Genomic DNA, 12,705 nt, shown 5'->3' with positions numbered 1-12,705 from the left:
TTTTCCACTATGTTTTATGATTAATTACTAAAAACAATTAATTTTCTAATTAATAAATTAGAAAGCTAATTTATTTTACATATTTATTCTGTATTTGGACTTCTTACTGAACTCACTTATAAACAGTAGTTTTTCAGTTGCTTCTCATGGATTTTCTAGGTGGATGATTAGATCATTTGCAAGCAACAAAAATTCACTAAACCTCTAATATTTATTCTTATTTTATTTTATTTTGCCTATTGCATTAGACAGTACCTACAGTTTTGTGTTCAAGAGTAGCATCTTTTTCTTGCTTTTAACATTAATGGAATCCATCTGTTTTAGTATGATGTTCTTTGTAATGTGGTGATTAAAATTAACTAATTGATCCTAATTTTGGCTCATTCTTACATTCCCAGTATGAATGCTGTGTGTCATGTATTACTCTTTTAATACAATACTTGGAATGTTCTAGGAAATAAAATAAGGCCAGTTTGACTGGAGTGTAGTAATCAAAGAGGATACTGGTATAGGATGAGAGTAGTAAGATAGGTAGGGGTGGACATTGTGGCCTCTGTTAAGCAATTTGGGGTTTTATTCTAAGAGCAATGAAAAGACACTGATGAAATTTCCTTAAAGGGGCAGGAGAGATGATTTGATCCAAGTTTTCAAAATATAATTCTGACTAATGTATGGAAATGGATTGCAAAGAGGGGAAGGTATGGAAGTGAGAGATCCAGTTAGAAGGCTGTTGCCATTCAAACTAGACTGGCATCAGTGAAGACAGAAGTTAGCAAATTCATGATGTGTTTTGGCAGCAGAATTGACAAGACTAATGATGGAATGAATGTGAGAGGAAGCAAGGAATCAAAGATGACTTAGTGAAACTCACCTATAATACTGTTAGGCCTATTGCCTTTGCAAGGGAGAGATTATATCTTTATGAAAACTTTTATTAAAATTATTTTATTGTCGGGCAGCCCCGGTGGCGCAGCGGTTTAGCGCCGCCTGCAGCCCAGGGCGTGATCCTGGAGACCCGGGATCGAGTCCCGCATCCGGCTCTCTGCAGGGAGCCTGCTTCTCCCTCTGCTTGTGTCTCTGCCTCTCTCTCTCTCTCTCTGCATCTCTATGAATAAATAAATAAATAATATTTTTAAAAAATTTATTTTATTGTATGATTTACATATATCTGTATATAGGTTTCCATTATCCTTCTCCAAGCTAAACCACTGATGTTAGAGAAATTTAAAATAAACTCTCTGAACTTTATTAAACTAAAGCCAATGGGCTTTTAGTTTATAACAGCTTTCTCAATGTACCCCTTTTCTCCTTAAAAAAAAAACGCACCTCTCCTTTGTTTCCCAGACTTGCCTATGGTTTTGCCACAGCTTCTTTGTCCCAGATTGTAATTCTTTTTCATACCCAAATAAACCCATCTTTTGCTGGTAAATTTTTAAAAATAAAAGCAATAAATATATAATACAAATAATAACTAACATATATTTATTACATATAAATAATACAAAACCAATGAATTAATTAAGCTTCTGTTTTAGCTGCTAGCATCATTGTGACTTATGTCACCACCCTTCTTTTTGTTATCCTTCCTCTGACATTTCCTGATTTGACCACCAATTATCAAGTACTTACAGTGAATTGCCATTTCTTCACTGATTCACCAGGCTTACTGGGCAGACCCAGTTGACTCCACGTTTTCAGAAGTCCCCGAAAAAGATGTTCTTTTTCCAGAAGACCAAATTATTTAATCTTCAGGAATAGTTTCATTCCCAGGACATGTAAATACAGGGTCAGAAGTACAATTTAACACTTCTCATCTCACCAATTCCTAAAGTTGAAAATACTCAAAATTCCAACTGAAAAAATAATAAACTTCAAGCATGGAGCAGTTACTGAAGAAAACCCAGTGGAGTGTGTTTCTGTGGATGTGGTCACATAGAGGATGAAGGTATACTAAAATATCAAAGATAAAATACCAAAGAACAGAAGTTGGGCATGTGAATTTCTAAGGTCTTCCTCCTGCTTCCTGACTTGGAAGTAGATCTCTGCCCTATATTTAAAAGTATTTAATAACATGTTTCGTTACTTAGCATGTCCATGATCATATTCATAGCTATAAAGCAGTTTACACACTATTAAGCCCTTTTTACCTGTATAATCTCATTTGATCTTCACCAAAACTCTATAAATTCTTGAAAGTAACTGGTTTGCAGGAGAGGAAACTGAGGCTCAGAGAGATTAAGTAAATGACAGAACACGACCTCTAATCCAGATCTCAATTCTTTTTAACTACAGTATAAATACTCATTACTAAGTTTAAGACACAGACTTCAATTTTTAAACACGCTTCTACCAGAACTACATGTTCACTACATCCCTAATTCCAAATACTGCCATATAAAACATTTCATTCAGTCAAAAAAATTATTTAGTATTTATTGAGCATGTTATGTGCCATGCTCTGAGCTATAGGCAGTGGAGATACAGCAGTGAAGGAAGCATACACAGTCCTGCTTTCATGGTACATCAAGTCTAATGGATTATGTAGGGAATTAAGGAGACATAAAACACACAAACAAAATGCTATAACATGGTTCCTAACCTAGAATTGAGCTCCAGATCTTTATTAAAGGCTATAGAGTCTGTGAAAGGGATTATTCATGTACTCCATACATCATGGCCCAGGACTGCCAATATTCCTTGTATGTGGCGGGGGGACCTGCTAACTTAGAAGGGGAACTGTGGGGCAAGAGGTGCAGAAGAGCCTGGAAAGGGCAGCTGTTCTTTTTATAACAGTGAGGGGAGGGTATGGGCCTTACACAGACTGTTCTGCATGTTAGTGCAGAGAGAACAGAGCCCGGCTCTTATCCATTTCCTGTAGACATAGAGGATGCCTCTTACAGTGATTTTCCCCCTCCAAAAGCTAGTCCTTCAGAAGGAAGCCTTAGAGAGTCTACAGATCCAGCTGGACAAGGCTGTGCAGAAGGAGAAGCAATATATCCAGACCATGGTCAGTAAAGAAGCCTATGAGGAGTTGTCCCGGAAGTCAGCCGCCTGCCAAGATGACCTGACACAAACTCTTGAGAAGGTAAGCCATACCCTCTCATCTCCAGGGCTCTTTAGGGTAAAGAAACGTCAAAGTATCATGGGAAGTGTAAGAGTCAATCCTCTGCACAACTGGCTGTCACCAGGACCATCTGCAAACTCTTGCATGAGCTAGAATTTCCTTCCAGAGAAGGCCTGCCTCCTCTTGGTGAGACTTCTTTTTTGAGGAGAACAGGAAAGCAAAGATGGAGGCCAAATCCAATGAGTCTACCGACAGGTAACCAGGGACAAAGTTTTCCCAAAACCTAGTGCCGATCATGCCTAGCTGATCAGTTCAGAGAACTGGAAAAAAAGGAAACAAGGTAGGGGAAGGAGGATGTAGAAAATCAACCACTGTCACTTCCCACCCCTCTCTGGGACACTAGGCAAGTGACCAGGTGTCTGTGCCACCCTGAGCAGAGGATGGGGAGACACTGGAACCCTGCCCCATTTGGCACTCAACAGAATGGGCCAAAGAACTGTGACAGCCATTCTCATCCCCTTTGTCTTTATGGAAGCTCAATCATACGACCTCAGAGACCAAGAGTCTGCACCGAAGCTTGGCACAGGCTCAAGAGAGGAAAGTTCAGCTGGAAGATGAAATCATTGCTTACGAGGAGAGGATGAAAAAGCTCAACATGGAATTAAAAAAACTGCAGGGCTTCCAACAGCAGAGCGAGCTAGAGGTGAGAAGCAGCCAGGAGCTCGGAATGCCTTCCTGTTCCAGGTCCCCAAACTCTCCTCTTGCCCCCAGCTCTTTAGCACAGAGCCATTCCCTTTGGCTAACGGGTTCCCTGCGCTTGCTGTTCAGGGACCTTCAAGCAGAGGCGGCAACGATCAGAGCAGGGGTGCCCTCTGCTGGTACTGGAAGTAAAGTGCCCCATAAGGAGTCTCCTAAAGCCGAGAAAGCGCCCTCCTGCCCTATCATGGGTAGTCTGGGCTCAGGGTGGTCGGGCAGCCGGGGTCCCCTCCTCACTTACTTTGCACCCCTGAGCAGGTGCACGCCTTCGACAAGAAGCTGGAGGAGATGAGCAACCAAGTGCTGCAGTGGCAGAAGCAGCACCAGAGCGACCTCAAGATGCTGGCAGCTAAAGAGGAGCAGCTCCGGGCCTTCCAGGAGGAAATGACCGCCCTGAAAGACAACCTCCTGGCAGATGAGAAGGAGGTGGGCACTCCTCAGCTTCCGGTCACTCCCTCCCAGGCCCTCCCAGCATGTCCACGCCCCCCTGGATTCTAGACTGCCTTTGGTGGAGGTGGGGATGCCTAAGAGCAAGGAAAGGACATCCCCAGCCCACTCTATTCAGTACAAATAGGGTCTGGGTGCTCTAAGGCCCACAGCAGTTGCCTCAACCCAGTTGTCTTCCTGTGCCTTCATTGATAGAGATAATGAGAACAAAAGCCTATTCCAGTGCCCTGTCAGGTATACCAGTTGCCCCTGACCTGGATTAACCCCCTGAGCAGTCCTCCTCCAGAGCCTACCCTAAAAATTTTCACTTCCCTACAGTAGACTCTGCTAAGAGATCTTTGGGCACACCTTATGCCCCAGTCCCAGAGCAGTGAAGTCCATTGGCAGGAGGCTACAGAGTATCTCGGTGTAGCCACAAGGACTTTGCTTGAATTAGGAAAAAACAAAAGGCATCCATTCCTCAAGATATTTTTCCTTCCATCTGTTAAAAAACGGATTTAACATACCGCTTTTGCAAAACATGCTGTCTTAGTACCTTTGCCCAAAAATCATCATTGTAAGTATACGCAACTACTTTGTCTCTACAATAAACAGTGCCCTGCTCAGAGATGTCACCTTTGTGTGCACGCACTGCTGGTGGTGGAGATCCTGCTGTGGCAGTTCCAACTCTGGCCTAGGGGTTGGACAGCAGAACCAATGTTTCTTCTTCCAGGAAGAGAGAAGAGGCCTGATTTTGGAATAGGGAGGTGACAGGCCTATGCTCTCCCACCTCTAACCATCTCATTTTCTTCTTGTACCAAAGCCTTGTTGCCTGCCCCAGCGGTCTGCGCCTAAAGAGAGCTGTAGGATACGCCGAGAGAATGATCAGATTATGTCCAACATGGAGCAATGGGCAAAAGAGCAAAAGTAAGTAAGGCAGGGTTCCGAGGCCTGGGCTGAGCTGAGAAACTGCACATGTGCTAAAGAATAGTGTCTCACACACACACACACACACACACATACACACTGCCCTCTAGGGAAATGAATCCACTGTCACCCCACATTCAAGAGCTGAGAATAAGACGGAGGGGCCTCAACTCTTTAGGCAGAATCAGGAAGACCTGCTGACTTAGAAACAGAGTGGCTCCGAGATCAAAGGGATGCTTTGCTGTAGGTCAGATTTCCTCTTCCCAACCTGGAATCTGGCTTCCCTGCCTGGATCCCTTGAACTCACCTGATATTATAATGATTTTGCATAGTAGTTGAGAGTGGAGGGTTCCCTCATTTGCCAGGTGCTAGGGAGGATCTAGCTCTAGGGAGTGGGTGATGAGCTGGGGCCTAGGGCTCAGCAGATGCCTTGCTGAAAACACCAGCCTCCCAGCCAGCCAGCTCATGCTCTTCCTCATGGGGGTCTGGGAACTTTCTCTTATGGATTTTATTACAGGATCGCCAATGAGAAACTAGGAAACAAGCTCCGTGAGCAGGTCAAATATATTGCCAAGCTGACTGGTGAAAAGGAGTAAGTCATCCCACACCCCCCAGGCTGCTGCTTAGGCCCTTAGGGGAAGGGTCAGCCATGAGCGAGGGCTGGCTTTATCATTAGATATACATGCATCTGACCTCAGGAAAGGGCTGGGACTATGGAAACATTCTGGGTTGTGAATCTGCATCTATGTGACCTTGGACACATCACCTCAACTCATTGGGCCATTGTTCCCTCACCAACAATACAGAAAGGGGTTACTAGTCTCTCTGCCACTTCCCACTGTCACCTGCTGTGATTCTCAGAGGTCAAAAATGCTAAGAAGGCAACAGAAATTGAAAGGCAAGGTAGAGGCTAAGCTGCTATAACAAAGAGACCTCCAAATGAAGGAACATAGAACTGGAAGGAACATCCCTAGGAGGTGAATGGTCTAGGTTGGTAGGGTTCCTCTGTCTCACATGGTCATTGGGGACCTAAGTTCCTTCTACTTGTTGCTCCACCCTCCCCTGTGGCCTTGCTTCATCCTTGTGGTCAAAGCTGGGTTAGCAGAGTGTGGTGTGGGAAGAGTGTGGGAAGTTTGGGAACAGATGAAAGTATGGATGTCTACAACCAAGATTTCAGAGATGGTATAGTCACAGATAATGACAAGCTCTAGGGCAGTGGTTCCCAATCCTTTGTCAGGGAACACTTAAAAAAGAACCACATTTGCTTGGCACAGTGGAAGAATTTGGGATGAATTATTTGTGACAAAGTTGGCCAGCCAGTGGCTGCCCCAAGACCTGAGAGCATCCACATCTCAGCACATCTAGAACCCATTCATTAGGCCCAGTTGGACAGCTCTGTTCTGAGCTGTGACCATAGGATGGTGGCTGATTTTAAGGATAGGAGAGGATGATTGGAATACAGAAGTCAAGGAACTGAAAGCCTTGGATAGAATATACAGGATGTTGAAGGCATTGGGAATTCTGACAGGAGTGGACCATAGAGAATGACAGAGACCCAGGGAATGAGGGCATGGCCAGGACTCCACCTCCAGGCCCAGTGGCATATGGAGTGTAGCGATGACATGAAGGGTTTCTAGGGTGCCTTCAACACCAGCCAGGCTCATAGAGAGCAAGAGGGCAAAGCATAGGCCCAGAGAAGTTGAGGATGAAGTCTTTGATTTCTCTCTATAAAAGACCATGAAATTTTTCACTAGAACAAAGGCACTTTCTGAAAGGGATTAACTAGAAGAGAAATGGTAAAAATCTAAAAGTAACAGAGCATTTCTTATACTAAGCCAGGTTCCAAGAAGTTCTGTTTCACAAAGAACTCATTCTTGAGTTTGAACCTATTTGAAGAAAACCCATCTATTTTTTTAAAGATTTTATTTATTTATTCATGAGAGACACACAGAGAGAGACAGAGACACAGGCAGAGGGAGAAGCAGGCTCCATGTGAGGAGCCTGATGCAGGACTCGATCCCAGGACCCTGGGACCACAACCTGAGCCAAAGGCAGATGCTCAACTGCTGAGCCACCCAGGCATCCCCCCAAAAATCTATTAATAATAATAATAACACAAATAATATTTATCAGTTACCTGTGCAAGGCACTATTCTAAGGGCTTTATATGTATTGTTTAATCTTTATAAGAACTCATGAGTTCAGTAACACTAAAATCCCCATTTATGGATAAAGAAAAAGAGGAACCCAGAGGCTAAATAACTTGCCCATGGCCTCATAAATAGTAAATGGCAAAGCCAGAATTCCAACTTGGGGAGTCTGGTTCCAGAGCCCACTGTCACGCATTGCCCTCAACATTGATTTGGAGAAATACGACCAGTACTGGAGCCACAGGAGGTAGGCTAAGTTCTTTCACCTCACCTACATCACTGTCATTTCTTCATCCATAAATGGGGACACATTACTTGCCCAAGCTCTCAACAGAGCTGATGAGATCCCCTGTGCTCTCAACCTTCCAGCAAAGGAAGGGGAAATAAGTTGGGCTTTGACACCAGAAATGGATGAGAGTGTTCCCCAGGCACAGCCTGGACAGCCCAAGCATGTGGGATCATTCATGACAGACAGCCTTCCAGCTCTTCAAATCAAATTTCTGTCATTTGTCAAACTGGAGCTTTATATGAAGTACGGAAGGCAGATCAGACTCAATGGTCCCCATCTGACAGATATGAAAACAGGCCCTGTGCTGACATGATGCAGTGGCTTAGAAGTCCTGATCCTGGGTCCACCCCAACCCTGAGCCTGGGCTTCTTCCAGGGAATACACATAGGCCTCCGTTTCTATGGAGCAGGAGAGCACCAGCTGGGAAAGGACCTGGACATCCATGATCCTCCTTCCTTTGGCACCTTTATCTGCCCTTTCTGGTGGGGAACCAAGGTGCTGAAGCAGACTGAACATCCCCTGTCCTTCCCTTTCCTTCCCCAGCCACCTGCACAATGTAATGGTCCATCTGCAGCAGGAAAACAAGAAACTAAAGACTGAGATAGAGGAGAAGAAGCTGAAAACTGGGCACCCAAGGCTGTACACCAAAGCCCTAGGCCCCAGCAAGACAGAGCCCATACAGAAGGGGAAAGTGTGTGCCACCTTGGGCTGGAGGGGGACAGCTCAGGACATGAGCCAAAGAATGGACATCACCAAGTTTGTCGGGATACCCCACTGCTCAGGTAAGTCTGCCATCTGTCTTTTGCTACTTATATGATATCTGTTTTCTTGGTTTAAAAAAAAAAAAAAAAAAGCAACAGCCTGATACTATTTTTCAAGAAGAGATCACTGCATTGGGAATTCAAAGTGGGAGCTGGGGGACATATCTTTTGCTTAGCTACTCTGGACCAGAGATCACTATTACACTGATCCCCTGTACAGCCTGGATCTATAGCTACCTTTTCTGTCACCTATAGATTCCATGTTACCCCAGAAGGAAGAAGCCACCCCACAACTGAGCTGCCCGGCCATGAGGCCAGTCCTTGAGGAATCATCTCAATTTCTCCTCAAATCAAGACTATCATTTCCTCATTGTTCTCTCAGGTTCCTCATATTGCTAGAAATCAGCACCCTGCCTTAAGCATCATTTCCACGCACATTTTTCAGAGGACAGTGATTTTCTGCCCCTCTCTCTTGACCTGGATCAGCTCTTACATGAACACATCAAGGTCCCAGCCTATTTTGCAAGATGCTAACATTTTATTGAGTTTTGTCCACTTTTTGCAGTGGAGTGAGCATTGGAACCATACTATTTCTGGGCCCAAACTCCAAAATAAAGACATGAGCATAGCAATCTCAGTAAGCTCTTGGTGTCTTGCAGACATCTCTGCGTCCTCCAGTCCCCACCAATATGTTCATCCCTGTTTTCTCTGGATTCTAAAAAATATAGTCTCTTTCATATATACAGGGAAGCTATAATTCCCAAAGGAAGCTTCTGGATTATCTGCATTCATTTTCGAACCAAGAGAGAACTAGCTCCCCCTTTATTTTTTCTGTCTGGAATTTAAGGGAAAAAAAGTCTTAAAAATCTCAAAAAGGAAAGTAATCCTGAAACCCAAAAGAAAAGACGAGAAATGAGTGATGCATTTTCCAAACGGAGGAGGGAGATAGCCATCTGCTTTCTCCCTGGCCCGCCATATTGCATTTCTCCTTTTAACAATTTTATTTTTCTCCCCAGCCAGCTCAATACAAGTAAAATTCCATTATAACAAACTCCAAGGACAGCTAAACTATTTTATTGTGGTAGGATTTTGTTAAACTGAATACATGTCTGGAATTTATATTCCTAGTGTGTAGGAAATTGAGAGAACTAGCTACTAAGGTAAAGTAAGAGAAAGAAATAAAGGAGTTTGTACCTCAGGGTAGGGGGCAGGAGAAGTGAAGAAACCCACTAGTTGGTAAGGATTCTTACATATTCTTGCCTTCCTCCTCAGCCAGACAAAAGCCAAGACATGTTATGTAGCATGTCCCTGCCAGTACTTGGCAAGGGCCAATACTGGAAGTACAGGGTGAGGCAGGAGTGACAAGCACGTCTGGTAGTCTCTGCTGTGACAGTTGTTGTCTGCTTGTTTATGTTTATTTTTGACTATGTACCCCCATTGGGTTTAGAGTAAGGATATGTTTTCCAGAGTAAACAAAGAGTGAAGAATCTGGTCCTAATGAAATGATTCCCCATTTCTAGCCTGTGGCCCATTTATTCAAACAAAATGTCAATGTCATTAAAATCCCAAGTGCTATCTACTTAAAAAGATACTTTGTCTCTATATTTATGAAAAGGTGCCATATATGTTGGCCAAAGACAATAATAACTGGATACTTTGAATGTTGTCCATTTTTTTCAAAGTTATCTTTCACTTCCTGTGGAATAATTACACCAGAGCATGGAATGTAGTGAGTTATGGGGAGCGAAGGAGCAGCAGAGCCAGAAAAACACAGATATATCACCCAGCCATCTGGCCTTGTGAGCCCAACCAGGGGGGAGATCTGATGGGGTAGAGGGGTTGAATTTAGGGAAATGTAGCTTCTCTAAAGATAAGGCAAAGAGCAGGAAACCAGAGGGTTGCCTAACTACGAATCTTTAAGAAGAAACCAAAGGGGTTTCTTAAAGGTGGTTTGAATTGCTGATCATAGAAATGGTCTCTGTATGATGTGTAGTAGCAGATTCGTGTCATCATACATTTCCCAAACCCATGGACTATATAATACCTAGAGCGAACCGTCATGTAAACTATGGGTTCTGTGGGATAACATGCCAAGGTAGGTTCATCGATTGTAACAAATGAACCACTCTGGTAGGGGATGTTGATAGTGGGGAGGCTGTGCTTGTGTGGGGGCAAGGGGTCTCTGTACTTCCTGCTCAGTTTTACTGCACACCTAAAACTTCTCTAGAAAGTAACCAAAAAAAGGAAAGAAAGTGTTATGAAACTAGGACTTACTTTAGCCAAGGGGATTGTGAATAAAGTGCTTCAGCCACCCAGTGGGAGGATGTCACTCGGATTCCGATACCTGGGGCCCACAGAATCCTTTGCAGCAGCTCCGCTCCTACTCACCTGGAGTGTAATTTCCTCCCTTGAACCAAAACACCCAGAGCAAACACCAGCCACTGCAACCTTCTCTACAACCACCGTGTTGCCCCATTAGCACTTGGCTTTTGAGCCTTCCCTACGCAGCCCAGCTGAGGAGGAGGTTTCCTGCCATAGACAGGGCCTGGCAAGCCAAGCTCTGGAATGAGCTAGAATGTGCCCCCATCTCAGCCTGAGACCCTCAACTACAGACATCTTTAATGTGTTCAAAGTACCATTACCATCAACCAGACACGATAAATGCACGTGACTAAGAGCAACGGGGCGCCCACCCTAATCATGTCCACTTCAGCAGCCTCACTGTTCACTCACACCAGGAAGCCCGAAAGCCATTCTCCAGAACCCACTTCAGGGCTGTTACCACAGGCCTACTTTTGTATCTCGGTGGGGGGATCGGTTTTTATCTGAGGAAGAAATAAGAATCAAGAGTATTAGAGCTGGAAGGAAGGATTAAGGATTTAAGGTGGATCTGAATGGAAAAGGTCCATAATTTAAAGAGCACATTAGAGACAGGTCCTGACAGACCCTTGTGTGGAAGTCCCAACACCAAAACCGATCTGGGAAGTGCTGCTGAGGGCTGGGAGCCTCCCCACACAGCCCGAGGCATCTGTACTGTGAGGTGTCCTTGCCAGGTGTTCCTGTTTTCAAATGAGAAGGCTGACCCCTGGTTTTCATAACCTCTGGCTTCATTTTCGTGATCCAGAAAACTTGAAGGTAAGTGCGTGACCAAGGTCACAGCCTGTGTTAGTAACAGAGCCATATTCACTGGAAGCTCAATTTTTGCCCCATTCGGTTGCATCCCTAGCCCAAGGCTGTACATAAATCACATGCCCAGCTTACTTCTTTCCACAGAGCAGGTCGACACCTTCTGCTAGCCTGTCAACCTGGTGTCAAGACTAGAAGCCTTCCCAGATGAGCCTCCGGATGCCCTCTCTTCACTCCAGAGCCCTGAAAAGGCAGTTTCTACCTGAATTCCCAATAAAGGCAGTTAGAGGTAAAGAGAACGCAAGTAGAAGTGGTAGCTGGTGTTGGCTGGCAAAGCCAGGCTTCCAAACTCCTCCATAAAACTGACTTAAATTTTAAAACCACATCCGAGGAAAAAAGTGAGAAAGGGAATAGAAGTGATGGTGGCCTAAGCCAAGAGGCTGGGGCTGAGGGCTGCTGGCTGGGGTGAAGGTGCTTCGGAGCCCCAGGCCAGGCCACCCGTGACTCAGCCCCAGCACAGAACCCTGCAACCAGCACACCTGGCAGGAGCCCCACCTGAGGGTCAGAGTAAGGGCCATGTGTGATGCAAAGGGCCACATACCCACAAAGCCATCTCAGCAGATACAGGCTGCTTAACAAGAGCAAAGACTAGGGATTCCTGTGCAAGGATCTTTTTTTTTTAAGATTTATTTATTTATTTATTTATTTATTTAATTTATTTATGATAGACATAGAAAGAGAGGCAGAGATACAGGAGGAGGGAGAAGCAGGCTCCATGCCGGGAGCCTGACGCGGGACTCGATCCCGGGACTCCAGGATCGCGCCCTGGGTCAAAGGCAGGCGCCAAACCACTGAGCCACCCAGGGATCCCCCGAGGATCATTTTTTATGTGAAAATCAGCGAGCAGTATTTTATACTGTTTATGTGCCAACGCACATGTCAAGTGGAAACTTCTGCTATTCTGAGCAGTAGAGCACCCAACCCACCCCTGGGGAATGGCAGAGGGTGCATGGGTGCTCACTTCCCTGCGACTTGGCCATTGCCAGCCTCCCCCACCCACCAGCCTTGGAACAGCAAAGCACCCTAGGAGTTTGGCCTGCCCAGTGCCCCAGGCCATCATCCTTCCGTCAGCTGTCCCACCCGCCAGCCCCCCTCGGAGAGCCACTACCTGGAGAATAGAAATAAGGAGAGCTGAGGTTTTAGATC

The 12,705-nt window shown here is 45.0% G+C and overlaps 1 protein-coding gene across 5 annotated transcripts in view; it reads left to right on the top strand.

The window, feature by feature from the left end:
- PMFBP1 (polyamine modulated factor 1 binding protein 1) overlaps positions 1 to 11,798 on the top strand; it is a 50,474-nt gene extending 38,676 nt beyond the window's left edge. The window contains exons 15-21 of one of the 5 annotated variants that reach the window (XM_025426701.3): positions 2,921 to 3,085; positions 3,600 to 3,767; positions 4,079 to 4,246; positions 5,070 to 5,173; positions 5,691 to 5,765; positions 8,156 to 8,394; positions 11,652 to 11,798. In XM_025426701.3, the coding sequence (XP_025282486.1) occupies positions 2,921 to 3,085; positions 3,600 to 3,767; positions 4,079 to 4,246; positions 5,070 to 5,173; positions 5,691 to 5,765; positions 8,156 to 8,394; positions 11,652 to 11,710 (978 nt within the window). In that variant the 3' untranslated portion in view covers positions 11,711 to 11,798. Of the gene's footprint in view, positions 1 to 2,920; positions 3,086 to 3,599; positions 3,768 to 4,078; positions 4,247 to 5,069; positions 5,174 to 5,690; positions 5,766 to 8,155; positions 8,395 to 8,628; positions 9,041 to 11,646 lie in introns of those variants that run through there. The other 4 variants (XM_025426702.3, XM_025426699.3, XM_025426698.3 and 1 more) reach the window with 4 other exon arrangements.
- The last annotated feature ends 907 nt before the right edge of the window (positions 11,799 to 12,705 follow it).

Source organism: Canis lupus, chromosome 5 (assembly GCF_003254725.2).
Source record: "Canis lupus dingo isolate Sandy chromosome 5, ASM325472v2, whole genome shotgun sequence".
NCBI classification, from domain to species: domain Eukaryota; kingdom Metazoa; phylum Chordata; class Mammalia; order Carnivora; family Canidae; genus Canis; species Canis lupus.
The sequence above is the reverse complement of the archived record's forward strand: the minus strand, read 5'-3'. Positions and strand labels throughout refer to the sequence as shown.